This window comes from Lissotriton vulgaris, chromosome 4_1 (assembly GCF_964263255.1).
Source record: "Lissotriton vulgaris chromosome 4_1, aLisVul1.2, whole genome shotgun sequence".
Taxonomy (NCBI): domain Eukaryota; kingdom Metazoa; phylum Chordata; class Amphibia; order Caudata; family Salamandridae; genus Lissotriton; species Lissotriton vulgaris.
Window position 1 is genome coordinate 998,535,012 of NC_141691.1, and position 26,773 is coordinate 998,561,784.

The window sequence follows — 26,773 nt, forward strand, 5'->3', positions numbered from 1 at the left end:
AGTTCGATGCCCAGGAACGTTAGTCTCGTTGTTGGGCCCGTCGTCTTATCTTTTGCTAGGGGGACCCCGAGTGTTTCCGCCAAGGCCTCGAATGCTGCCAACGTACTGGCACACATTGTGGATCCTGCCGGGCCTGTAAACAGGAAATCATCCAGGTAGTGGAGCTTCCCGCCCCCTTGGTGTATGTCATGAAGGGCCCATTCCAGAAAGGTCGCGAATTGCTCAAAGTAGGCGCATGATATGGCACAACCCATGGGCATGGCCTTGTCGACATACATGTCCCCTTCCCATTGGAAGCCCAGCAGATGGAAACTGGTGGGATGAACTGGCAATAAGCGAAAGGCGGATTCAATGTCCGCCTTGGCCATGAGAGCTCCCTTACCTGACGCTTTGACTAGTGCGATCGCGTCGTCTACAGATGCGTACCCAACCGAGCATGCTCCCGGGTCAATGCCATCGTTCACGGACGCCCCTTCGGGGTATGACAAGTGGTGTATCAGCCTAAATTGACCCTTCTCCTTCTTGGGGACCACTCCCAGTGGGGAGACGACTATTCCTGCGTGTAGTTCCCTAGGAAGGGGGCCCTCGATTCTACCCAAGCTCCTCTCCTTTTCTATCTTTGCGCTCACTACCCGGGGATGTTGCCTCGCTGATTGCAAGTTATTCGCTCCTGCCAATGGCAGCGGACCTTGAAATGGGATGGTGAAACCGTCCTCAAACCCCTCAACCAGTGCCCTGGCGTCCGCTTTGTTCGGGTACCTGTTTGCTAGTCTGCGCAGCTGTTGCGTATTAATGGGGGACCTAGCCAGCTGGCAATGTTGAATGTCCACTAGGGCCCCGCCCCCACCAGCCTTTGGGCTAGTGCTTCTTGTGTTTCTCTTTCTTTTCGCTTTTCGACTCGCGCTTGGAGCCTTTGCACGCCACTGCGGCGTGTCTACCCCCGCAGCTCGAGCATGCGTGCTGGAATTTGCACGAGGAGCCCCATGAACAGTCCCCCGCATCGTATCTCCAGCATATTGCCTTGATCGCAGGGGGGGAGTTAGATCTCCCCGAGGCATACTTTTGGTAGTTTTTGTTCTTCCCCTTATGGGAGGAATTCCGAAAGGACTGATCATATTTGCCCGTCCAGGCTTTCACTTCTTTGGCCGAGAGCATTTTATGAATAAAACCTGACACGTCTTCCTCATTCCATTCCATTTCTGGGTGCCTCTGCATCTTTAATCTGAACCCCTTATCATATTCGAGCCATGCATCCCCGGGGAATTGCCTCTGTGCTAAGTGTATGTTAGCCTCGTACAACCATAAGTCAGCTGCGCAATGGGGGAACCTCTCTACTATGATACACGCCATGATCCTGAAAGCGTCTAGCCAATTCTCGAAATTCCGCTCCTTTCTGGCCCCGCGCCTCTCCCTTTTGTCATCCTCTTTCCTATCGCATGTGGTCAGGTCAAGGCCCTCCAGTTGTATTTCAAGGAGCGAAAATATATCTATGAACTCCTTGCGCCATATCCTCTCCTTTACTGCGAGAGGAATCAGGCACGCGAGCCCCGTGGCTTTCGTCGTCAAGGAGGCAGGCCCGGGGGATGGCCTGGCGTACAGATCAGTGCCTGGCCCCCCCGACCCTGGGCTACCGGACCCGGTATTGTACCCCCACCCAGGTAGCGGGGAAACCTGATCACCTTGTGCGGACAGGCCCACCTGCTCATGTACCCTTGTCTGCCGGGCCCACCCTGGATCAATCATATGCCATGTTAAACCCCCTGCTTCTTCCGCGCGCTGTTCCCTAGAACCCGCAGCCCCTTGCCCTGAGCCGTTCAGCAATGCCGGCGCCAGCGATTTCAAGCACTCTTTTACAATGGTACTAATATGCTCACCATTAGCTGCTATATGCTCACCATTAGCTGCTCCGTTGGTCGTCTCGCCCCGCTTGTTGTCGTCCAATCTCGGCGGCGGATGCTTCTGGCGCACCTTTTTTGGGGGGGTTCCTCTTGGCGGTTTTCTTCCTTGGCGTGGTCTTGGGCCTTTTGGGTGCCGAAGGGCCCGCTTCTTCCTCCGTCTGGCCGTCCGGCCTATTCTCCTTTCCCTTGGCCAAGTGCGGTTGGAGCCAGCCGTCGCCGTGCACTGCCGATATCTCGCGGATTCTTTTCAGAACTTCCGCCATCTCGTCTGGCTGATCTTCAGCCATGTTGCCCACCGCCCCCTGCTTCTGCGTCAGGCCGTCGGTTGGCCCTGAGCACGCTGTGCCCTCTTTTTGGGTCAGCTCCGCCTGATGCGTGAGGTTTTGAGTGGCGGCGAGGGGTCCGATGATGCCGAGCCGGCGCTTCTGCACTGCGCGGCGTGTTCGCCCACGTGATCGGCGGGGAGGTGTGGCTCGCTCCGGCCGCGAGGAGTTGTCTTGAGCGGGCTGCCCTCTGCGCCGCTGGGTCGTGTCGCTCGGCCCTAGGCCTGGTTGCTGCGGGCTGATACCTGCGCCGCTGGGTCGGAAAGGAATTCCGGACCCCCTTTGCGCTTCCTAGCCCGTGGATGTCGTCCGTGTGTTACAGCGGCCCAATGCGCGCTCAGAACGGAACGGTCGCTTACCGCGCTGGAGCTCGGCTGGGGCCGCCGAGCTCGTCTTCCTTCTTGGTTGCTTCAAACCACCGGCGTCAGGATTTCGGGGAGCTGGGCGGGAGACCTGTGAGGCGCGCTGTTCTACGGAGTCGTCCTTCTGCTTCGGCAGTCCTTCGTCGTCCCTTGCCGCAGTCGGTCCTTCAGACGATGTCGTTGTCGCGCCGCTCCTCCAGCTCCTTCCAAGACGATGTGCTTCTGCTGGGGGAGCGGCGGTGTTTAAATCCCCCTGAGCCCCTCGAGAGTCTCAGGTGAGCCCCCCTTTGATTGGGGGGTTCAAAGGTAGCAAGGTTGACCATTGGTCGCCCCCATTGGCGCCCGGGTCACGAGGTCACTTCCTGTTGGGGTGGCTGGTGCGCACCCCGTTTCCGCTGGTTCTGGCCGCTTCGGGGCGCCCATAACCAGTTCCCATCCCCCTGTTGGCACCGCGTGGGTTATGGCGCCGGCCTTCGAGCCTCCCCCACCCTACGGGCGGGTGCGGCGGCCTCTGCAAATCTCGAAGCACAAACCCTCAATTTGCTGTCATCAGACCCTCTTTTCAATGACATTCGGTTACTCAAAGAGCAACACAATTCCATAGATTTCAATAGGGTCGCCCCCTTTGGAAACCTGCAACACCCACCTAAAATGTTTTATCCTTCAATCGCTTTGGAGGGGGGAGGGGCTTTTAAATGTCGACTTTCGCCCTCCTTCGGGTAGAGGATCATTAACACGATAGGGCTTTTAAAATTCTTAACTGTGAGAGAGGCTCCGCTTAATTGCATGTCGCATGGGTGGAGAGTGGCGGAGCTCCCGTCTTGAAAGCCCTGGCTAGACCCCGTGTTTAGGGGCCGAAGCCAATGTCCCCTCTATTCTCCCTTGTCTGAATAGACCTCTCTAGTGGGCACGCGCCCGCCCGCAGGGAGGCCAATTCAAATACAAAACGGGACGTCATGAACGGCTCATTGCCGATTAGTATGCAAGCTAGACCCAGTCTGTGTAGGACTCCCCCTGAAATGGCTGCCCTCGTCAGTTTAAGAATAATGGGGGTGGGGGCTCCCTAACGCAGTGTTATCTTCTAAACAGGCAGAGGGGGCACCGGGAAGGTCTGGACTCCCTCCTGCCCCTAAGGGGCGGAGAGCTGTGAAGGAGACACCCGGTCCCCAAACAGGGCGAGTGGGCACAATCATGACGTGTAATCGGCGTGAGGGGACCTATGCATTATGCATGGCGAGTGGAGGTAGGACCGGTCGCGCCATAAGTCAACAGCGGGCCGTTCAATAGCTGTCTGCATAATGAGCTCGGGTCTTTCATGTGCATATGAGGCCGGTCCACGCAGAGCGGGGCGCCGCGAGAAGAAGGCTCCTGTTTGACGTCCAATGACATCCTGCTGGGAGTAATTACTTTGCTGCTGTCTTGCAGCAGCGCCGCCCGCCTCTGATTTAAAGGCACCTCCCTGTCAGGGGAGACGGAGACGGAGCCGGTGCTAAGTGCGGCCCATTCGTTCGGCCGCCGCTCAGCCTGTGGAGGTCTCGCCCTTTACTGACGGCTGCAGGGCGGGAGAGGAGACCCTTCTTTCCTTGCCAGGGCGTGTCGAACTAGAGGTGGCGATATTAACCCCTGCCCTTCCTTCCCCTGGCAGGAAGCAGTACCGGAAGATCCTGCACCATGTGGTGGTGATCCAGAAGAACTGGCGCGCCGCCTCGGGCCGGAGGAAGTTCCTGCTGCTGCGGAGGTCAGCCATCACCTTCCAGAAGCAGCTGCGGGGCCGTGCCGCCCGCCGCCTCTACAAGCAGCTGCTGGAGGTGAGGCGGAGAGAAGAGGAGGAGCGGCGGAGGCAAGAGGAGGAGCGGCGGAGGCAAGAGGAGGAGCGGCGGAGAGAAGAGGAGGAGAGGCGGCGGAAGGCAGAAGAAGAAGAAAGGTAGGGTATCATCCTGTTTGTGAGCACACCAATGAACCTAGAGCATTTAACTCTGTTATCCGGCAGACTGCCAAGGGGAGGCAGGGGCCTGCCGCAGAGATCTGTGTAACTTGCATGTTTGAATCACGGCAGAGCCAACTCAGCCTTTCATCCTTAGGAAGGTGATAAAAAGAACCCTTTCGAAGAGTGATAACTAAGGGTCACATTACTTGGTGCCATGCAATGGTTGTTGCTATAATGTAATAATAACAGTAGTTATTATTATGACGCTTACCATGAAAAAGAGTTATGCAGAATACAACACGCACCACCCTGTCTTTGAATTATTTGCACGAAAAGCAAGATTATTAAAATGAGTACCTAGTTAAGCCTGCACGACCAAAACATCTGCAGTCTTCATTTTTTTCATGCCTTTTTTTTTACTGTTTCATATCTTTTTATTTTCTTTCAGAGAAAAAGAGCGATTGAGGCAGGAAGCTGAACTTCTAGCAAAACAGGTAGAGCACAGCTATCTTGTTTTTTGTTGTTGCAGCAATGCATGTATACTTTCCACAAGCACACAAAGAGCATGTTTTAGGCAGAGACGTTGTAAGGCATGGGCCAAGTGGGCGCTAGCCCAGGGACCCAGCCTTTCAAGGGGGCCCTGATAGAGCCAGCTCTGTTCTGCAGAGTCTTGCACTGATATTCTTAAACAGATTATTTTAAATACCGTTTTCCTTTAATTTATGGTTAATGTGGGTGATGTGTGACAGTCTATTGCAGACTTTGCAGTGAATCTGTTTTTGTTTCATGCAACATCCATAAAAAAGATTCTTTTTCATCAAAACGGGACCTCACAAGTGAGTAATGGGAGGGTGTCACAGTGATTATTTGCAGTAATATGAGACAGCCACTGCTGCGTTACAATATTGACAACACACCCCACTATCCCCAATATTAGATGTAAACACATTTAGAATTTGGACCAGTGTACCAGTGCAGTGTCAGTGACCTGGCCAAAGAGGGCATGAAAGAGTTGAAATTGGATCATAAATTCAAAAATATTCCAAACAGGGACTCCAAAATATGTTTGTCCGAGGGCCTCCAAAATCCTTAAGTTGTCCCTGGTTTGGATGTGCAGGAGTCACCGTCATTGCAAAGCTTACCTTATTTAGCTGAGCTGATACCCTTGTTTTCTGGTAGGGTTGTGTCTACCATCTTTTAGGTGATGTGTTGTGCCTCCAATGATAGGTGGGGTATTGTAAGAGTTTAGTCCAAGGAAGATTTAAGCTCAGTAGCTATTTTCAGAGCTGTTGATAGGGTGCAAGATTTACTGCTCATTGATTGTTCTGCCTTGGTCTAAAGTGTAAATGCCTTTTGTTTAGAATACATCGTCTATGCTGTTCTAGAATACGTGCATTTATTATTTATATATATTCTTAAATAGGGCGTAACACCTATTTGCAAATACTTAATGGGACTGTTTCCTTGTCTGACATTTTCCTCATTGTTACATGATTCTCTTCCTGTAGCACCTAGTATAGGACCCTGGCTGCAGTTTCAGTCTGGGGCCAAATTCAGACCCACTGGGAAACAGACTTGAGTTAATCATTTCCTCAGATTTTGAATAACTCACCAAAATGCATTTCAGGGCTCTTGTTTGAAGAAAAATGGCCGCCTGCACTCCAGGCAGTGGCAGGCAGATGTGATTCTCAGTAAAAAAAAACTGTAGCTGCCAAACCTCTTTAAACCTGTACAACCTATTGATACTAACAAGCGGCCTAGAGTTTTTGAAAACAGTGCTCCTCCCTGAACCACTGCTTGTCCGCTTTGAGGGCATCTAATTTTCTTGTTTATTGCTTACTGGTATTTGCTTTCTGTCAAGCCCAGTTTCTTGAGCTACTGCAGTAAGTAATTGCATTGAGAGCAGTCAATGCCAACCAGACGCATTAATGAATTACAGTAAGTAATATATTTACTAATTCCCAGCACTTCTGCATTATGTCTTACCTCGGATCAATGGCTTTCTTCCAACCAGCCTTCCATGGCCAGGTCTGACGGTGAAAAAACACTCTTCCTGCACTTACAAGATAGTATTTTGGGTTACTGAGCATGTTGTAGAGATCAGTTGTTCGTCTCTTGCAACTAATGCACACTAGTGTGATAAACAATACCAGGTGGCGCTCCCTGATTTTAGATGCTCTCCTTCAGCATGTGGGTTGACCATAGCTCTGACCTTTAAAGGGGCACAGCGGCTATGACTATGCCCCCTCCTGGGAGCTCCCCTGCTTCCTCCTGAAGGTTTTCAACAGTTAATGGGCGGAAAAATAGTCTCTCGGCCCATGTCTCTGAGCTTGGCTTTATGGAATTTAGGATCCAGTCTTTTAGATAATCCACCCAGTTGGAATGTATATTTTCCCCAGTCTTTCCTACCCCGTTACCCTTCCTAAAAGTATAACCTCTTTCCTTGCTACATCTGTCCTGGGTGGTTTACTTTTTTTTTTAATTTCTCAAGAGCTCATATGCTCCAGTAGATAGTCCATATTGTGAACATCTTTTGAAGCAAGAGGGGTCCCTCGTCATTTGTCACTGAAGTAGTGAGTCAAAACTCCTCTGGCCATACTCGGGCAGCAGATTCTCTCAGGTGCATTCCATGTTCTGATGGGGGTAATCTACACTGTAGAGTGAGAACCTCCAGAATCCCGCCACACATGGGATCGCCGTAAAGTAAGGAGGGAGGGAGTCTGAAGCAAATGCCTCCTCAAGGTCATTTTTTTCACTTTGAATTGATCAAACACTGCTTGATATCATTCTCCAAGCCACACTCTTGACTGGCGATCCCAATTACACAACCTGTGCTAAACAGAAAACTGTTCTCCTGTTCAAACAGAAATTAAAAATTGGTCCGGCTGATGGAGTAGTCAGTGCTGCCTTAAACGCTCCCTTAAGACCTACTGAGGAGAAAGATGTCCCATATTCCCCCCAAAAAACTGAAAAGCCTCCTCTTCAAACACTGCTTGAACTTGGAACCCACCATCTCATAGTCACTTGTTTGTAAAAATGCCCATACATCTCTCCTGACCTCCTTATTCTGGTTTTTTTTCACCCACTCCTCCTCCCTCTTTGTTCCTTCCTCAAACACCTCTCTCCCCTACATCTACCATTCACTAACTTCCACGCTGCCTGGAAACACTCTTTTCAGATGAGTTAATTTGACTACTGCTCACCCTTTCTCTCCTTTTCCGTTGATCCACTTTCCCTTCTTCCCTTCTAACATTGTTTCTTCTTCCAGTCAACCACTTTGCACTCCCTTCCTGCTTACACTGTTCTTCTGATCTCATCACTTCTATTGCTAGTTTAGGACACTGTTTGATATAAGTTACATAAAATATCTGTTACCTGTAACTTCTATTTTTATGTTGTTTTAATACATGTGACACTGAGATTTATAAGGTAGAGTAGCTCTGTACGAAAATAAGTAAAATACATTGTATTCTTATAACAAAATGGCCCACATTGCCCAATACTTTTCAGTAGAGTCCCTGAGAAGTCCATCGCACTTTTTTTCCCTACAGGAGATGCTGAGCGTTCTGGGAGGTCACAATTTCTGAACACGGGGAATGAGGAATGAGGAATTTTAGAGGGGGCCCAGCCTGGAACTAGAGTCCTATTTAGTAGTGTGCCTAAGGAATTGCACACACTGGGAAGGTTTTTTAACATTTGATATGCACTCTACAGTCAGAACAACGTGGTTTGGCACAGAAAGGATAGCCTGAGTGTGGTATGCCCGAGGATGGCGTATGCCACACTTGTTGCCTGTTTGGACCCAGATACTTTGTGACTTTGGGAACAGTAGATGACGTGTTGATAGCAAGAGAACCATTGCACTGCAATTCTCAGTTTACAATAATGGAAATCAAATAAAAAACACACTTACAACTATAATAGTCAGAGTAGTAAAGGGTGGGTTAAAGCTAGAGACAGCTGTGTGCTGCAGTGGGTGTAAAACATGCACTGCACATGTGCCTGGTGGGCATTTTTTAATCAACTCTTTCTTTGAAGTGTGCAGAACAGGAGAACTCAGGTAACCCTGGAAGCTTCATCTCAGATCTCCAGCCAGGATACACTAATGGAAACACAGCACCCATTCCGTTTACTGCAACTGTGTGCTTTTACTCACTCTACCTGTATCAGTGTTTGATTTTTATGTCTCACTGGGCTATGCAGCGGTTATCAGGTGGTATGATAGCAATTTCTGCATCATCTACATAAGTAACAAACCCTTGGATAAATGAAGGAAGTTTTTGATTATTATGAATTCATGGAGCCACCTTCTAAGCCCATTTGGTGCTCCAATTTATGATGATAAAGTAGAACAACGAGCAGTACTGTTATAATGATTAACTCAGCATACCTTTTATTAAAGTACTTCAAAGACAGTTAATCTAACTTAAAATAATAAAAGGAATGAAGTTTGCTGGGTGTTATGGTTAGCAATTGAAGTGCAAATAGATGCAACAAAGCCCTCACTTAAATGCAGAGTAAGTGTCAAAGCTTCAATATCTCTTCTTTGTTTGAATGCAGGCTGAGGAAGTAAAAAAGCAGCAGGAGCTGGCAGCCATGCTGGAGGCCCAGAAGCAAGCTGCAGTAAAGCAAGAACTGGAAAAGCAGAAGGAGAGCAAGCAGGTGGAGGAGATCCTCCGGCTGGAGAAGGAGATCGAGGACTTGCAGCGCATGAAGGAGCAGCAGGAGCAGTCGCTCACTGAGTCCTCCTTGCACAAACTCCAGTTGCTCCGCGATGAGGAGCTGAAGCGGCTCGAGGATGAGGCCTGCCGTGCAGCCCAGGAATTCCTGGAGTCGCTGAACTTCGACGAAATTGATGAGTGTGTGCGGAACATTGAACGGTCCATCTCCATCGACCCTGCCTTTTCCATGGATCTCGCGGGTATTGGCTGCCATGAAAAGCCTAACTTTAACTTTAGCCAGCCATATCCAGAGGAGGAGGTGGATGAGGGTTTTGGGGCTGACGATGATGCATTTAAAGATTCACCTAACCCAAGTGAGCATGGCCACTCAGATCAGAGAACTAGCGGCATTAGGACAAGTGATGATTCTTCTGAAGAAGACCCTTACTTGAATGATACTGTGGTGCCAACATGCTCTCCTGATGCCAACTCAGTGCATATCCCACCAGGACATGACTTGGTTAGTCTCAATAAATCCTCAAATGGGGATCCAACATACTGTTTGCCAGAAAACATGCCTGGCCGAACACCTTTGACTGTGGATCTGATATCTCCTGACGGTGATTATGATTATGACCAGGAGGACTATGAAGATGGGGCCATCACTTCTGGGAGCAGTGTGGCCTTTTCTAATTCCCTCAGCAGCCAGTGGTCTCCTGACTACCGCTGCTCAATAGGAACGTATAACAGTTCTGGAGCATACAGGTTTAGCTCGGAAGGAGCTCAGTCTTCGGTAAGCGTTCTTTATTTGTTGTATTTATTGGTTACTGTAGCCTGTCGATTCTTGTAATATCTGTTGATATTTCAATGATTGTTGGCAAAATTACTGTTGTTGCATGAAAGGATAAGTTAAGATTTATGCATTTTCTTATTATCTTTGCTTCTTTGTTAATCATACTCATAAGCACAAACTGGCTGAGCTGGTATCATAACACTTGTTAAGGAGTATAATTTATGACAACAAAACACACCCACTGAGATTACAAAATAGAAACAAGATCAGCTCTTTCATCATTCATTTTAAGTGTTTTGTGTTATCCTGCTGTTCATGAAATATTTGTTAGTAGAGATCTCTCTGCTTTTTAATTGAGCTGCTCTTTACATATGCAGACCCAGTTTAATAGGGAAGCGTAGTTTCAGGAGCACTGCGAGGTCTCATATTAGAGAAGCGGTAGCAGTTAAAGTAGGAGGAGAAAAAATATTCGAAGATACCAGAAGACCAAAGCAGGAGCATATTTTTAAGTAAGACTGCAAATGAGCTCTGTCTGAATGTATGTTCTTTCACCCTAATATACAAGGTATAGTTCCTTAAAAAGGGAGAATCACAATACTCCCATCAAACACTTGAAAAAATCGAGTTTAATTAAAATGTACATTATGCATGTTTAAACAAGTGGATGTTCTTAAAGCCAGTATTCGTATGCAAGGGAAATAGTTAAATGATTACAAATCTCCAAGCTCCCACTGCATGGGTTGTTATTATTCAGCCTCTTATCCTTTCTAAAGTAAGCTTGTAAGTCATCTAATTACTTCTTGCCAAAATCACAGAAAAGCTAAAACCTAATGCAGACTAGCGACTGAAGGTGGATTACAATAAATCACCAAAGGTCTTTTGGATGGCCTGCACCGACTTCGAGTCAACGAGAGGATATACTTTAGTCCAGTGCTGAGTATCAGAGGCCCTCCATGGTCCTCCTGATAGCTCACCTTGGTTGAAGTCTTCTTTAAAAGAAGGTGCAAACTCTTCTCATTAGGCAGATAACTGTTGCAAGACCACTAAATACTCTGCTCTGCTGGTACAGACAGAGGCAACCCCACAAGCTCGAAGTGTACCATCACTCAACTTCAACCATACACAAAAACGTATGTTCGAGGCATATGAGCTGCAGATTACACACTATGCATAGATGGCCACCCAGTGTTGGGCCCGGATGTTTGCAGTTTATTTTGTTGTAGAAAAGTCTTTGGAAGTCACGGGATAGGTGATTCCTCCTTTAGATGATTCTGCGCATGGGCATTGGCTCCATCCCCAGACTGTTTTTTTTTTCGCCACCGGGTTCGGATGTGTTTCCAGCGCTCCGTGTTGGAACAGTTTTCCTTCTGCGCGCTATCCTCACCAACTTACAGAAATTAAGTTTCGAACGCTTTTCCAGTTGACGCTACTCTTCAACACCGAAGACTTCGATTTCGGTCGTCATCGACGGCCTTCTGGCCTAACTAGGCCTTGACTCCAGCTCATGGAAAGGACGCCATTTAAAAAGTGTCCTTAATGTGGTCGAAGTTTCCCCACACCGACCTTCATGAAGTGTGTAACCTTTGCCTCTCCCCGGAGCACGAGGCCAAAGACTGTTCCGCTTGTGCCTCTTTCTGCTCCAAAAAGACTATCCGGGACCGAAGAGCGAGGAGAAAAATTGCTCGATCTTCAGCTTCGATTCCGGACGACATCTTTGAAGAAGGCGTCAACGTTCCAGAACAACACGACGTCGACAGCAATTCCGAGGCAGAAGACTCTGAAGTCGAGGACATCACTCCAGCACAGCGGGTCGTAAGTAAGACAGTCCACCCCGAGCCTTCCTCGACACACCTAAAGAAGGCCGATATCACCCTCGCCCTCGGGCGCACACCGACACACTGCTTCGACTGCCCCACCTTCGGGCCCGGCTAAGAAGCTAATTAAGCCTTCAGGCGACTCAGGCTCGAGTCGGACTTCGCACGGTGCCGGCGCACATTTACCGGCACCCAAAAAGACAACTTTACCGGCTACGCCGACATCCAAACCATCGGCGCCGAAACATACCACTACTCCTTCGGCACTGAAACCCAGGTCGGAACCAAGCAAACCCGCTTCGGATTCGAAAAAACCACCGGAACCGAAAAAACCATTGGAACCCAAAAATATACCGGAGCCGAAAAAATCCTCGGAACCGAAAAAAGCTTCGGAGCCGAAAAAGACTCCTGCTTCTCCGTTTGAACATATTGCCAAAAAACTAAAACAAACTGCTTCGGTGCCGAAACCTTCCTCCGCACCAAAAGATCGTCCTCCTGCAGAGGACTTACTTTATCCAGACCCTGCTCAGAAGACTCTAGCTAAAGATCCAATCACTGGACAGCTAATTTTGGCTTAAAAAAAGCGACCACTGGACACACCAGCTCCAGCTCCGCATTCAAAGAAAAAGGACATGGCTACCTCTCCCTTAAGACTGCCTTCCCCTTCTCTTTCACCTGTACCACCACCACATCCTCCCATACCACAACATTCCCCAGCATCCTCTATCATACCAGACGATGACAACAGGGTTGATAGCTCTGACGATATGGGGGGGTAACATACTGATCCAGCCACACCTACAGGATCACCTGACCCGTGGGATGATTATAACACCCCAGATGTCCCAAATGTCCCTCAGGATGACATATACCCCTCAATGCCTTCCCCACCAGAAGACACTATGGGTTTCAATCAATTAATTCACAGACCTGCGCAATATCATGGGGTAGACATGCATACAGACCCTGTAGATGAAGAGTTCCTAATGGATACCTTTGATAATGCACAAAGGTCCTCATCAATTTTACCCATGCTTAAAGGTGTGATTCAGCATGCTCCTGAAGTCTTCAAGGACCCAGTCAGAACTCTGGTCATTAACCCTCGTATAGAGAAAAAATATAAAGCTGCCCCCTCAGACCCAGCATACATTAAAGGCCCAGTACCACTAGACTCACTTGTAGTTTCCAATGCACGCAAGAGAGCAAACACAAACATCAGGTGAAGCTCCACCACCAGATAAAGAGTCTAAGCTACTTGACGCATCAGGGAAAAGAACGGCGTCTCAAGCAGCAAACATGTGGCCTATCGCCAATACACAGCATTATTAGCCAGATACGACAAGGCACATTATGACGAATTAGAATCATTAATGAGGCACCTCCCTGATAAGTACAAGGATAGAGCAAATGAGCTTATCCAAGAGGGGAAAAATATTACAAACACCTCTATTCGATGTGCACTTGATGCAGCAGATACTGCCTCTAGGGCAGTTAACACCAGCCTTTTATTACGTAGACATGCCTGGCTATGCATATCAGGATTCAAACCTGAAGTACAAAGTGCCATTCTTAACCCCTTCGATGCTCATGACGAGCTCAGCTCGTCATGAGGCACAGTGGAGCTGTGCTGATGACGAGCTGAGCTCGTCATGAACAATGGAGTTCACAATGGATCAGCACAGGAGGGGAAAACCATTAGCAGCCAAGGTGTTAATCAACCCTTTGATGAGCAACACCTATTCGGACCTAACGTAGATGTATTACTTGAAAAAATGAAAAAGGATACAGATACCGCCAAATCTATGGGAGCCCTGCCATCTCAGGCTCCCAGACGTTCATTTCGACGCTCATCCTATCGAGGTGCTACCAGGGGACACTCTTCAGACACACCTTCTACCTCCTACAAAGCCCCTACACAGTCCACTTACAGCAAGGGCTACCAAAGGGATGGTTACAGGGATAACAATAACAAAGGCAGAGGTAAAAATAACAACTCCCGCTCTGCCTCTACCCCTGCCCAATGACTCCCTCCCCCTTCCCCTGTCCCACTCCACTCCTGTCGGGGGAAGACTTCAACAATACCTGCCAGCCTGGGAAAACATCACATCAGACAGGTGGGTGCTCCAAATAATTCAATCAGGTTACTGTCTAGAACTAACATCCACCCCCCCAAACATACCACCCAAGCAGCGCCCAATGTCACAAGAACATTTAACACTCCTCAGACAGGTGGTAATATCCCTCCTGCAGAAAAATGCAATAGAAATAGTTCCAGTAAAACAAAGGAGTATACTCCCTATATTTCCTAATACTAAAGAAGGATGGATCTCCAAAACCCATCCTAGACCTCAGACCTCTAAACATTTACATACAGTCTGATCATTTTCATATGGTCACACTCCAACAAGTCCTTCCACTTCTGGTACTAAACTACTTCCTTGTCACTCTAGATCTCAAGGACGCCTACTTCCATATTCCCATCCACACAGCACACAGAAAATATCTCAGATTTGTGCTAGACGGGCAGCACTACCAGTTCAAAGTGCTCCCATTCGGAGTCACAACAGCGCCATGGGTGTTTACAAAATGCCTAGCAGTAGTAGCAGCACACTTAAGAAGACAACATATGCATGTCTTCCCATATCTAGACGACTGGCTCATAAAAGTCAGCTCATACAGCCAGTGTGTAGAACACACTCACGCTACTATTCAACTGCTTCATGACTTAGGATTCACAGTAAATCACACCAAATCGCATCTGCAACCCTCGCACATACAACAGTATTTCGGGGCTACAATAAACACCCAACTAACACTAGCTTATCCCTCACCAGCCAGGATAACAAGTGTACAAACTATTCTAACAAAATTCAAACCGCAACACTCGCTACCAGCTCAAGTGTTCATGCAGCTCATAGGAATGATGGCATCTTGCATATTTGTAGTACCTCACGCAAGACTGCAAATATGTCCACTTCAAGAGTGCCTAGCACGCCAATGGAACCAGGCTCAAGGTCAACTAACCGACCTAGTGTTGGTAGACGGTCGGACTCATCGTTCTCTGCAATGGTGGAACACCAAAAACCTTTCCAAAGGGCGACCGTTTCTAGAGCCAGTTCCTCAAATAGTCATGACAGCGGACGCATCGCTCTCCGGCTGGGGAGCTCACCTACTGCATCACACCATGCAAGGCAGGTGGACACCGCAACAAAAGTTACTCCACATCAACCATCTGGAGTTGCTAGCTGTGTTTCTAGTCCTAAAGGCATTTAAAATTCAAGTGTCAGGCAAAGCTGTCTTAGTCCGCACAGACAATATGACAGCTATGTCCTGCATAAACAAACAAGCGTGAACACACTCTCTGCAGCTCTCTCAGGTAGCACAGCAGATATGGAGATGGGCTATACCACTAAAGGTCTTCCTCTTAGCCCAACACGCCCCAAGAGTACAAAACACTATGGCAGATCTGCTAAGTCGACAAACAGAGCAGATGCACGAGTGGGAACTTCATCCGCAAATTCTTCATCCGTTCTTTCAAATGTGGAGACCACCTCAGATAGACCTCTTTGCCACCGACAAAAACGCAGAATGCCCAAACTTTGCCACCAGATACCCACACCCATTGTCCAAAGGCAATGCGATATGGATGAACTGGTCAAAACTATTTGTGTACGCTTTTCCTCCTCTCCCACTACTTCCGTTAGTGGTACGCAAACTACAACACCATTCCCTGACGCTCATTCTAGTCGCTCCAACTTGGGCCAAACAACTGTGGTACACCACGCTGTTCCCGATGTCTGTAGTACCACACCAAAAACTAAACCTATCTCCACGCCTATTAACACAGAACCATGGAGAGATCAGACACCCGGACCCAGCTCAGCTCAACCTACTTATCTGGCTCCTGAGGTCATAGAGTTTGGTTACCTCAACCTTCCTCCAGAATGTATGAACATTATCAAAGAAGCTAGACATCCCACTACTAGAGCATGTTCTGCTGCTAAGTGGAAACGGTTTGTCATATACTGCCAAAACAACCAAATAAATCCTTTAGACGTGTCTATTCAACACATCATAGGATATCTATTACACCTTCAAAAGTGTAATTTAGCCTATACATCTATCAGACTACACATCGCTGCCATTGTAGCCTACTTACAAAATAGACAACATCTATCTCTTTTTAGAGTACCAGCTATAAAAGCTTTCATGGAAGGACTCAAAATAATAATTCCTCCCAGAACGCCACCTGCACCAGTGTGGAACTTAAACATTGTTCTCACAAGATTAATGGGACCTCCCTTTGAACCATTACATAAATGTGAATTGCAATTCCTAACCTGGGAAGTAGCTTTCCTAGTAGCAATTACTTCTCTCAGAAGGGTTAGTGAACTACAAGCATTTACCATTCAAGAACCCTTTCTGCAAATGCATCATAACAAAGTGGTTCTTCGTACTAATCCTAAAGTCATTTCACCATTCCATGTAAATCAATCAGTTGAGCTGCCCGTATTTTTCTCGCAGCCTCAAACAGTCGCAGAAAGAGCTCTACACATCTTAGATGTCAAAAGAGCATTACTGTACTATGTCGAAAGGACACAAACTTTTTGTAAAACAAAACAACTTTTTGTGTCTTTTTCACCCCCACATGAAGGCAACCCCATATCAAAATCAGGGATCGCTAGGTGGATTGTTAAATGCATACAAATATGTTACCACAAAGCCAAACGTACAATAACAATTCCTCCAAAAGTCCATTCTACAAGGAAAATAGGGGCTTTAATGGCATTCTTAGGGAACATTCACCTAGATGATATATGCAGGCAGCTACATGGCTTACACCTCACACATTCACAAAGCATTACTGTGTAGAAGTGTAAACTAAACAACAAGCCACTTTGGGCCAGGCTGTACTGAAAACACGGTTTCAAACAACTGCAACAGATACTGGTGGTCGCTGCTAGGTGTAGGTACTGCTATACAATCTATGCATAGTGTGTAATCTGCAGCTCATATGCCTCGAACGGAAAATGCTACTTACCAGTATGCATCTGTTCTTGGCATGTAGAGCCACAGAGTTACACACGCCCACCCGCCTCCCCGCTACCTTCATCTGTTCCAGTATTATCTTAATTAGATACAAATCACATGGACATCACTACCTCTTGTACAGCTCTATCTCTTCCCTAATGGCGAAAAGCAATCTAGGGATGGAGTCGATGCCCATGCGCAGTATCTTTCAAAGGGAGTTCACCTATCCCGTGATTTTCAAAGACTTTTCTACAACAAAACAAACTGCAAACATCCGGGCCCAACACTAGGTGGCCATCTATGCATAGTGTGTAACTCTGCAACTCTACATGCCAAGAACAGATGCATACTGGTAAGTAGAATTTCCTGGAAAAGAACAACGACAGCAACACCACCACCCTTCTGGACAATCTCGCCAACCTCGGACTCAAACAACTAGTTAACACCCCCACCCATTGCGCAGGACACACACTCGACCCTATCTTCACCTCCAGCAAGCACATCTCCTTCAGTCACACCACAGCTCTCCATTGGACGGACCACAGCTGCGTTCACTTCACCTACAAAAAGACCACAATCCACAACCACCCTCAACCCACTCTGCGAAGAAACTGGAACAAAATCACCATTGACCAGATCTCCACATCGCTTCTTCAAACCCCCCAAGCCTATTCGTCGAACCCTAACCAAGCAGCCATCAACCTCACACAATGGCTAACTCACAGCGCCAACAACCTAGCACCCTTGAAAAAACGCCAAATCAAACTAGGAAGCAAAAACGCCCCCTGGTTCAACGATGAGCTTAAGAAATTCAAGAAACTCTGCCGCTCCCTTGAGAAGGCCTGGAAAAAAGACCCAAACACCAACACCAGGGACGCCTTCAAAAACGCCACCCGCATACACCGCCAACTGATCCGGACAGCCAAGAAAGCCGCTTTCAAAGACCGACTAGACAACAAAGCCACAACAGCAAGGAATTATTCAACATCGTCAAAGAGTTTACCAACCCCTCTGCCAACTCCAACGACATCACTCCCTCTCAAACCCTTTGCGACTCCTTAGCCTCGTTCTTCCACAACAAAATAGCAGACATCCACAACAGCTTCAACAACCAACCCGAAGACCAACCCACCCAACTTTCTGCCGAACCTTCACCCCCCTTGAACATCCTTAATGACTGGAACCCAATCTCCACTGAGGACACCTTCCGCCTGATGAACTCCATCCACTCAGGATCCCCCACAGACCCATGCCCTCACCACATCTTCAACAAAGCGGACTCCATCATAGCACCACACCTCCGAGACGTCATCAACTGCTCCCTCAACTCCGCCACCTTCCCGGAAAGTTGGAAACACACCAAACTCAGCGCCCTTCTAAAAAAACCCATAGCGGACCCCAACAAACTCAAAAACTACCGCCACATCTCGCTTTTTCCATTCCCGGCCAAAGTCATCGAGAAAGCAATCAACAACCAGCTCGCCGCCTTCCTCGAAACCAACAATTCCCTCGACTCCTCACAGTCTGGCTTCCGAGCCAAACACAGCACTGAGACCGCACTCATCGCAGCAACAGACGACATTCGAACACTACTGGACAATGGAGACACAGTCGCCCTCATCCTCCTCGACCTCTCCGCAGCCTTCGACCCAGTCAGTCATAGCACCCTGCTACAACGCCTCAGAAACATCGGAATCCAAGGAAAAGCGCTGGAATGGATCACCTCGTTCCTTGCCGGAAGAACTCAGAGAGTCCGCCTCCCACCGTTCAAGTCAGAAGCCTCTGAAGTCATCTGTGGCGTGCCACAAGGATCCTCACTCAGCCCCACCCTCTTCAACGTATACATGAGCCCCCTCGCGACCATCGCACGCCAACACAACCTCAACATCATCTCCTACGCTGACGACACTCAACTGATCCTCTCACTCACCAATGACCCTAACACCGCCAAAACCAACCTACATCAAGGAATGAAAGAAGTAGCAGAGTGGATGAAGCTCAGCCGTCTGAAACTGAACACAGACAAAACAGAAGTCCTTATCTTAGGTACCTCCCCCTCCGCATGGGACGACTCTTGGTGGCCAGCGGCCCTCGGAAAAGCACCCATCCCGACGGACCACGCACGGAACCTGGGCGTCACCCTGGACTCCTCACTCTCGATGTCCAGACAAGTCAACGCCGTTTCATCATCTTGCTTCAACATTCTTTGCATGCTCAAAAAAACATTTCGCTGGATCCCCACCGAAACTAGAAAAACGGTTACCCACGCACTGGTCACAAGCCGCCTGGACTACGGAAACACCCTTTACGCCGGCACCACCGCAAAACTGCAGAAAAAACTCCCAACGCATCCAGAACGCATCAGCCAGACTCATACTAGACATCCCGCGTAAAGATCACATTTCTAATCACCTAAAAGACCTCCATTGGCTCCCTGTCAATAAGAGGATAACATTCCGCCTCCTCACCCACGCACACAAAGCACTTTACGAACTTGGACCTGAATGCCTCAACACGCGAGTCTCCTTCTACACCCCCTCACGTCAGTTACGCTCGTCCAACCAAGCCCTTGCTGCTGTTCCACGCATCAACAAAACCACCATGGGAGGAAGATCCTTCTCCTACCTGGCGGCTAAAACCTGGAATTCTCTCCCCACTCACCTCCGCCTCACTCAAAACCACCTAGCATTCAGAAAGCAACTTAAAACCTGGATATTCGACAAGTAATTCCCCTCCCTCCTCAAGCGCCTTGAGACCCTCCGGTTATGTAGCGCGCTATACAAATTACTTGACTTGACTTGACTTCTGAAACACTCTTGGCCTGACTCCAGTCAGTACAGGATATAGGGTACTCACAAATGTTCATTTGCATTAAGTCTATCTGAAAGTCTGTTCAGTTTAGCAATAAAAAGTGACTAAAGTTTGCAGAGAAGATTGTAGACACTCAAAGGCGAGCTTTAATAGACGACCAGCAGTAGGAGGATAACTCTGAGACATAGAGGGCATGATTCACAAAGGTAAATGTAAACGTTCATGAAAGTTTGCAACTGTTTGCTATTCACAAAGGGATTTTCTTTTTCTTTTTTTTTTCTTTTTATTTAATTCACTTAATTTGTGTCCTCATATACTTCAGGCCACTGACACAAACCTTCCTTTCCTGCCCTTGTGTTTGTGGATAGCCAGTGAAGATTGCCCAGAGGTAGGGTTGTTTCCAGTCCAACTCCCTCTCGCGATGTTACTTGCTACATAGGGAGGACCGGACCACTTAACCTCTGGCATAATCATTGGACTTTAGTTATTATTTCTCGCTCCATGTTTTTAAGGCAGACCAAAGCTTAACAGACTTCGCCCCTCCACATAGTGTATCTAATCTACTCACCGCCATGATGTTTTTGAGACAATCAGCAAATTTTGGAGGGAGTTCTGACTTCCACTCTTTACAAATCTCTCTTCTGGTGATGACAACCACATAGAAAATAAACTGTGATATATAGCTGTTAATGTCATAATCAGATTGAAAACCAAAGAAGACTAAACTGGGGGTACATATGATTGGTAATAACAGTACCTCTTCCAAAAAACCGCACACCTGTCTCCAATAGCTACCTATTTCAGGGCATTCGACAAACATATGTGCATCATCTGCTGCTGGAAGCTTACATCTGGGACAAGAATATTGTACCGTTGAAATTTTGGAGAGTTTCGCCGGGGTCCAATAAGCCCTATGCACTGTAAATAAGTGATTTCTTCTCAAATTCGAAGGTTTAATAATTTTTTGAGACATTATAAAAGAATCTGTCCAAACTTTCATTATGTTATCTGAGATCTGAACTGTGGAGGTATCCCATAATTTAATAATTTCTGCGCCCAGATTGTCTTTACTTCCCACTAAGATTTTGTACCACTCAGCAGTCTCACCCTTCCATCCGTTCTTCCTACTTATTAGTTCAAACAAAGGGCTCTCTTCTTCTGTATTCCAATTTTGACTCCCCCACCAGGCAGACAGTTGGTAGAACTTGAATCTTGTAAGGGTACCCTCTGTTAAACTTACTAAGGTTTCCCAACTTAATAATGTCGAAGCATCACAAAGGTCCCCCCACTTTGTAAGACCAGCTTTCCTCAGTTGAAGAGCTAATTGATCCTTTAAGCATTCCGGAGTGCCGGGGGAGTCCCAAATTGGGGCTTGAGAGTGGTAGTAAGGGATGCCTAAAATTTTCCGAATCTGTTGCCAATTGTCTAGGGCTGTCCGTAGAAGCTTCAGGCGAATTTTTTTAAAAAAAATGTGATTGCCGACCTTAAACAAAAAAAATCTGCACTATGTGGGAGGTCTAATAGCATGGCCTGAAAGAGTCTGCCGTGTGAAGTAGAGTCCTGCTTATTAGCTAGAAGTCTAAAATTTTTGAATTGGAAGGCGTAGCAATAAAGAAGTAAGTCTAGAAGAGCCAAACCGCCGAGTTTTAGTCCTCTCCTCAACTTCTTCCAAGCTATTCTGGGAGACTTTGTAGCCCAAATAAATGAACCTATCCTTCCTTGCAGGTTAAGGATATCTTTTTTATTAAAGATTAAGGGAATGGAATTGAAAAGAAACGTTACCTTTGGCAAGATTATCATTTTAACCAGATTCACCCTACCATAGATGTTTAAAGGTAGGGTGTTCCACCTAGTCAGGAGTTTTTTGACCTCTTTTATTACGATTACCCAGCTGGTCTTAGGGGTATCTTCCAGATTTTGAGTGAGATGGATCCCGAGATATCTAATTTTAGATTCCTCTTCTGGGATAGGAACAGGGTTATTCCAGCTCATTATATCAGTTTTGTCTCTGTTAATACTATACCCAGATACTGTACCAAAATCCTCGGCCAATTTAAATAATCTTGGTATTGCTTCCTCTGGATTAGATGTATAGAGGAGGAGGTTGTCTGCATACAGGGCTGTCTTGAGTGTTAAATCTCCTATTGTGAATGGTTTGATTACTGGATCTTGTCTTAGGGAACATACAAAGGGCTCAATATATATATCGAATAAAAGAGGAGATAGGGGGCAACCCTGCCTTGTCCCTCTAAAAATGCTCAGCCAAAGGGATTTTCGAGTAGTATCTTTAAGAGTCTGGAGATTAGTTCGCCTTTGTGAATCAGGCCCTCGATGTCTGAGTTATCCTGCTGCTGCTGGTCGTCTAATAATGTTCGCCTTTAAGTGTCTGCAATATTCTCTGCAACTAGTTGGCATTCATTGCCGAGCTGAACAGACTCCAGTCAAACTTAATTTAAATGAACATTTGTGAGTACCCTGTATCCTGTACTGACTGGATTATAGAACATTTACATGCTTGTAAGTAAAAGTGAGCCAAGGTAATCCTAGACAATCCGTGGGGAGTTCATTTGTGTGAGTGTTTGACCAATGAATAGCAAGTAGTTCATGATGCATGAATTTGGCTCAATTCCAGAGTGCTCCTGTAGTGGTGGTAAGGGAACCCCCACCGAACAATAAGAAAATGCAGGCGAAGGGCACTCACTTGTTGCCATCAACATAAACACTGTTTATTGACTTTGCAGAATGATCATAAACAAATGCTCATGAATGCATAAGGATAAGTAAAACTGCAGCGGCTCAGTAAACTATAATGGAATTACAGGTGAACAGAAAGAAAGAAGGGATGTGTCCTTTAATCCTATCATTGAAAGATTAATAATTGAGCAATTCTGCTTGTGGTTAGTCTAGTCTACACATGCTGCACCTTGTTGGCAATGATTTGAATTACATTATATGACCATCATCAGGGCAGATGGAAACAGTAATCTTTTCAGTGGCATTTAAACTGCTGTTGTTTTATACGCCATAGTAAAAAAAAAAATTACATTGCTGTATGGCAGGCGTTGTATTCAGCTGTTATGGCAGCGTCAGGGAAGTGACCTGTGGCTGTGCTCTATAGTGGAGAGGACGCTAAACTCGTTTTTGATGGACTGTCCTATGTTTTGTAATCTAGGTAGTCATGCCAAGCAACTTTATTTGATCATATGTAAATGACTGTTGGAGATCCATGTTTGGAACTAACCTCCAACACGATGCATATTTTGCTTCTTTTGCAGTGTCATTAAACTCTTCCGCTACCATATTTTAATATAGATGAGTTACCAAACGTCATTACATAGAATTAAGGTATTGCCTCTAACATTCATAACTTTGACAACATTTTGCACTTTCTTTTACATCATACTTAAGTAATCAACTGAGAAGATGGGTACAGATCCTTCCGGCTGGACTCTTAGAGTGATAGATTTGTGAGCATCCAAAATATGTATTGGATCGGCTTGTGTTGGGATCAGTTCCTAAGTCATGATTGTCTGCGAAGGTGATGGTTGTAGTGTTAATAGGCATGCGCAAGTCTTGTTGAAGGGCAGCATTCTGAGGTTTCAGCACACTTGAAGGTAAATAAATAGCATATTGCCTGGTTCACCATGTCAGAGACTGAAGCTCGGAAGCGTAACATCTTCCGTAAATTCAGTCATTACTTTGTGACTCCACCTATCTCCCTCAGAGAATTTGGTAAGAATATCAGAAATCGACGATAATGTTTGTGCTTAGTTGCAGTTATGTGGGCTAGACTAGCTGGGATGTGAACAGCAGAAAAAACACTGCACTGAGAGCCACAACTGGGTACTGTTTCACTGATCATGGTGTAAGTACCTAGTGGAACCCTTTGCAAAGTTGACTGACTTCCCCAGACTGGACTAATTAACCCAAAGAGCAGTCCCTATCCTCACATTCTCTTTTATGAGGCTGCACACTCTTCGTGTCTAAAGAAAGTTGCTCCCAGCTTTTGAAAGCTAACGTGCTATGTTACCTTTATGCTTATGATGCAGATCTATTGAAGCGTCATTGCATACCATACACAGAATTCAGTCTGCTAAATGAACACAACAGCAGAGAAGAGGAGATCTCAGTTTCAACAGGATATTGGAAAATGATGTTATGACTCTCAGGGGAGCTAGTTTACAAGCAAGGATCTTGTGTTTAGCATCATTAATCCTTTTCTGGATTCACATGCTGGCATCTATTCCGCCATCTAGTGGTTGGGTTCAGAATCGTGTTTTGCCCATCTTCTCTTTATTTTTGCTGTTGTGGGCATCCTCGACCATCATTTGGTGGTAAGTCCCTCTCCTGTATGACATCAGACGGCACCCAGGTAGTTCCTGTGCATCGTCACCATCTTTAGATTCTTTTTTCCGCCGTTCCGTCTAGAAGCACACTGGAGGAGTTCAGAAGAATCTTGTAAGATTTGCAGAGGAGAGAGAAAAAGTCAACAGAAAATCACCGGAGGCCATGAGAAACTCAGAAGACTGAGATGGGGAGCCTCCTTGATCCCGATGGGCAACAATGTTGTTGAGGATCACATGGTCAGAGAATGCAGAGCAGAGGGGCAGCTAAGGAATATGGAGAACACCCCCTTTATAGTCTGTCCCAATTGCTACCACAAGTTCACACAGAGGGGTCCACACAAGGTCTGTTACCTGTGCCTTCTTAAGGATCACAACGCAGAAGACTGCGAAGCCTGCACCAAATTGATACTGAAGACTCTCAAGATGAGATTGAAGCAGTGACTGGCATTACACGCCATGGCTGGCACCCACAATCTGCAAGAATTTCTGAAGGATCTGGGTCTCTCCAATGACATGAGGGAAATATCAAAGAAGCCAAGCCAGCACAGGGAAGAAAGTCAGATGTTGAAGGGAGTGTTATTGATGTTGAGAGAGCAGAGGCCACAAAGAAGGTGGCGAGGGACGCCAAATAGGCCAAGTGGCAAAAGGTAAAAACAAAAACCTTGCAAACCACCTCGGCATACCGATGGGGGCACATCTTCCAACTTTCAATGCCAGCAAGTGCAAAGGAAGGAGCGAGAAAAGGAGAAGTGAATTTAGGTGGGTATGGTTGTCACTTGGGGTGCAGTATGAGCGCTTTCTGATCAACAGTTGCAATGTGGCTGCACAAAGATGTCACCACAGATACATTGTTTTTTTTATTTAAGAATATCATGTAACTCTCCATCATTTAGGAGTATATGGGTGCTGTCAGTAAGAAGCTTGAGAAAATAGAGTTTATTCATAAGGGAATTACGTAAAGATTGAGCCTCCTCAGACTGCTCTTCGCCTATATATTGAGTCAAGCAAGATCTGTCTTTGAAGAAAGTGTGCAAATTGACCTGCCTTTCTTGTAGCTGGTTAGCAAGACCAGGGATACAGCTTTCTGTCTATATTATTCCGAGATAAAAATGACAGATGTTAGCTTTTGGAAAATTGATAAAATGTTTTGCTAAACAATGTCTCTTAAATTGGACATGCTGTCCTTGTGTTTCAAGAGGGTAACTATCAGTGTAGCAGCTGCAATAGCGCTTGGGTCTGGGGAGTAATTGTGTTTTCTACCCAGGAGGGGATGGAGGTCCATTTTTCATACTTGCCTGAGGGTTATGCTTCCCTTGCTGGCTTTAGAGGGAGATAATGTTGCTATGTCTCAGATAGCATGCTGCACTCTAATTGTGTAATATTTTCTCTCTAGTTTGAAGACAGCGAAGACGATTTCGACTCCAGGTTTGATACAGATGACGAACTTTCTTATCGTAGAGACTCTGTCTACAGCTGCGTCAGCTTGCCGTACTTCCACAGCTTTTTGCACATGAAAGGTATGAGGGAGCCCATCTGTGTACCTCCCTTAGACAGTATTTGTTCACATAGTATATTAGATGTCTCAGTGCATCAGCCTTAAATTTAAATGTTGCAGCTGATACCGACTGTTGCCATGACTTGGACATAGACCGAGGGCCAACAACAAAAAAGAGCATTGTTTTCCAACAAGCCAGACGTCGGTGTTAGTTTTCAGTTTGAAGGTCACAGACTCGGCTTCAAGAGCATTCTCATTTTGGACATGTAACTTTGTTACTCATCTGACTGACTACGTCATCATTGTTGACATAATGACAATAGCTCTCCAGGCCATCTCCATTACCCTCATCTGTCTCACTCTCCTTGTTGGGCGCAGTGCCAAAAGGCCTCCTAGGTATGCAAAGAATTTCTAGGGTAAAGGCTAAAAATACGTTTTGGAGTTTTCATAAAGAATTCGCTGCATTCGAAGCTTGACACACTGCAGCTTTGGTGAGCTTATGATTGTATGTATAACCATGATTAAGACTTGTGAATACTAAGTCTAGTAAGAAACATACATTTGTGTGCCTTTCTGAAGCTTCACAGTCCCCTTTGTTAGAATGTTCCTGCTGCTTTTCCACAGCAAATCAACATTGTGCTTGACCATGCTCTCCCTTTGGAGATTTTCCCTGATGTACTTTCTCTCTTTGGTGAGATTATTTCTCATGCACCTTCATTTCTTCTAGGTGGTCTGATGAATACCTGGAAGCGGCGGTGGTGTGTCCTGAAGGACGAGACCTTCTTGTGGTTCCGTTCTAAGCAGGAGGCTCTGAAGCAGGGCTGGCTGCTCAAGAAAGGAGGTGGCTCCTCTACACTCTCACGGCGAAACTGGAAGAAACGCTGGTTCGTGCTGCGTCAATCCCAACTGATGTACTTTGACAGCGACAGCGAGGAGAAGCAAAAGGGCTGCATTGAAGTCCGGTCGGCAAAGTAGGTTTTAATATATGAAATGTGAACTAGACAACGGTGAAAAAATGAAATTTCTTTCCAACAGAGACTGCCCTTGTAACGGCCTACCTGTTGGCAAAATCTGTTTTCTCAAGGTTTGACATAGTTCCCTCTCAGGGCCGTGATACAGAGGAAAAATCCCCACCCCCCCCCCCCCCAGTATTTCCTGTGCAAAAGGCTTGACTTCACTTTCCTTCAATGAGTACTGCTGCATCTCCCACTCAGGGTTCAAAAGTAGATATTAAGACACTCCTGGTGCCAGATGCATCTTATTCTTTAGTCGACCAGTGATTATGTACCATTTTGGGTTCCCAACTCATTTC

The 26,773-nt window shown here is 46.6% G+C and overlaps 1 protein-coding gene across 1 annotated transcript in view; it reads left to right on the forward strand.

The window, feature by feature from the left end:
* Nucleotides 1-26,773, forward strand: part of MYO10 (myosin X) — a 593,993-nt gene that overhangs the window by 465,544 nt on the left and 101,676 nt on the right. The window contains exons 23-27 of the mRNA XM_086965266.1: nt 4,229-4,507; nt 4,959-5,004; nt 9,071-9,964; nt 25,360-25,483; nt 26,189-26,432. Coding sequence (XP_086821392.1) covers nt 4,229-4,507; nt 4,959-5,004; nt 9,071-9,964; nt 25,360-25,483; nt 26,189-26,432 — 1,587 coding nt within the window. The remainder of the gene's footprint in view (nt 1-4,228; nt 4,508-4,958; nt 5,005-9,070; nt 9,965-25,359; nt 25,484-26,188; nt 26,433-26,773) is intronic.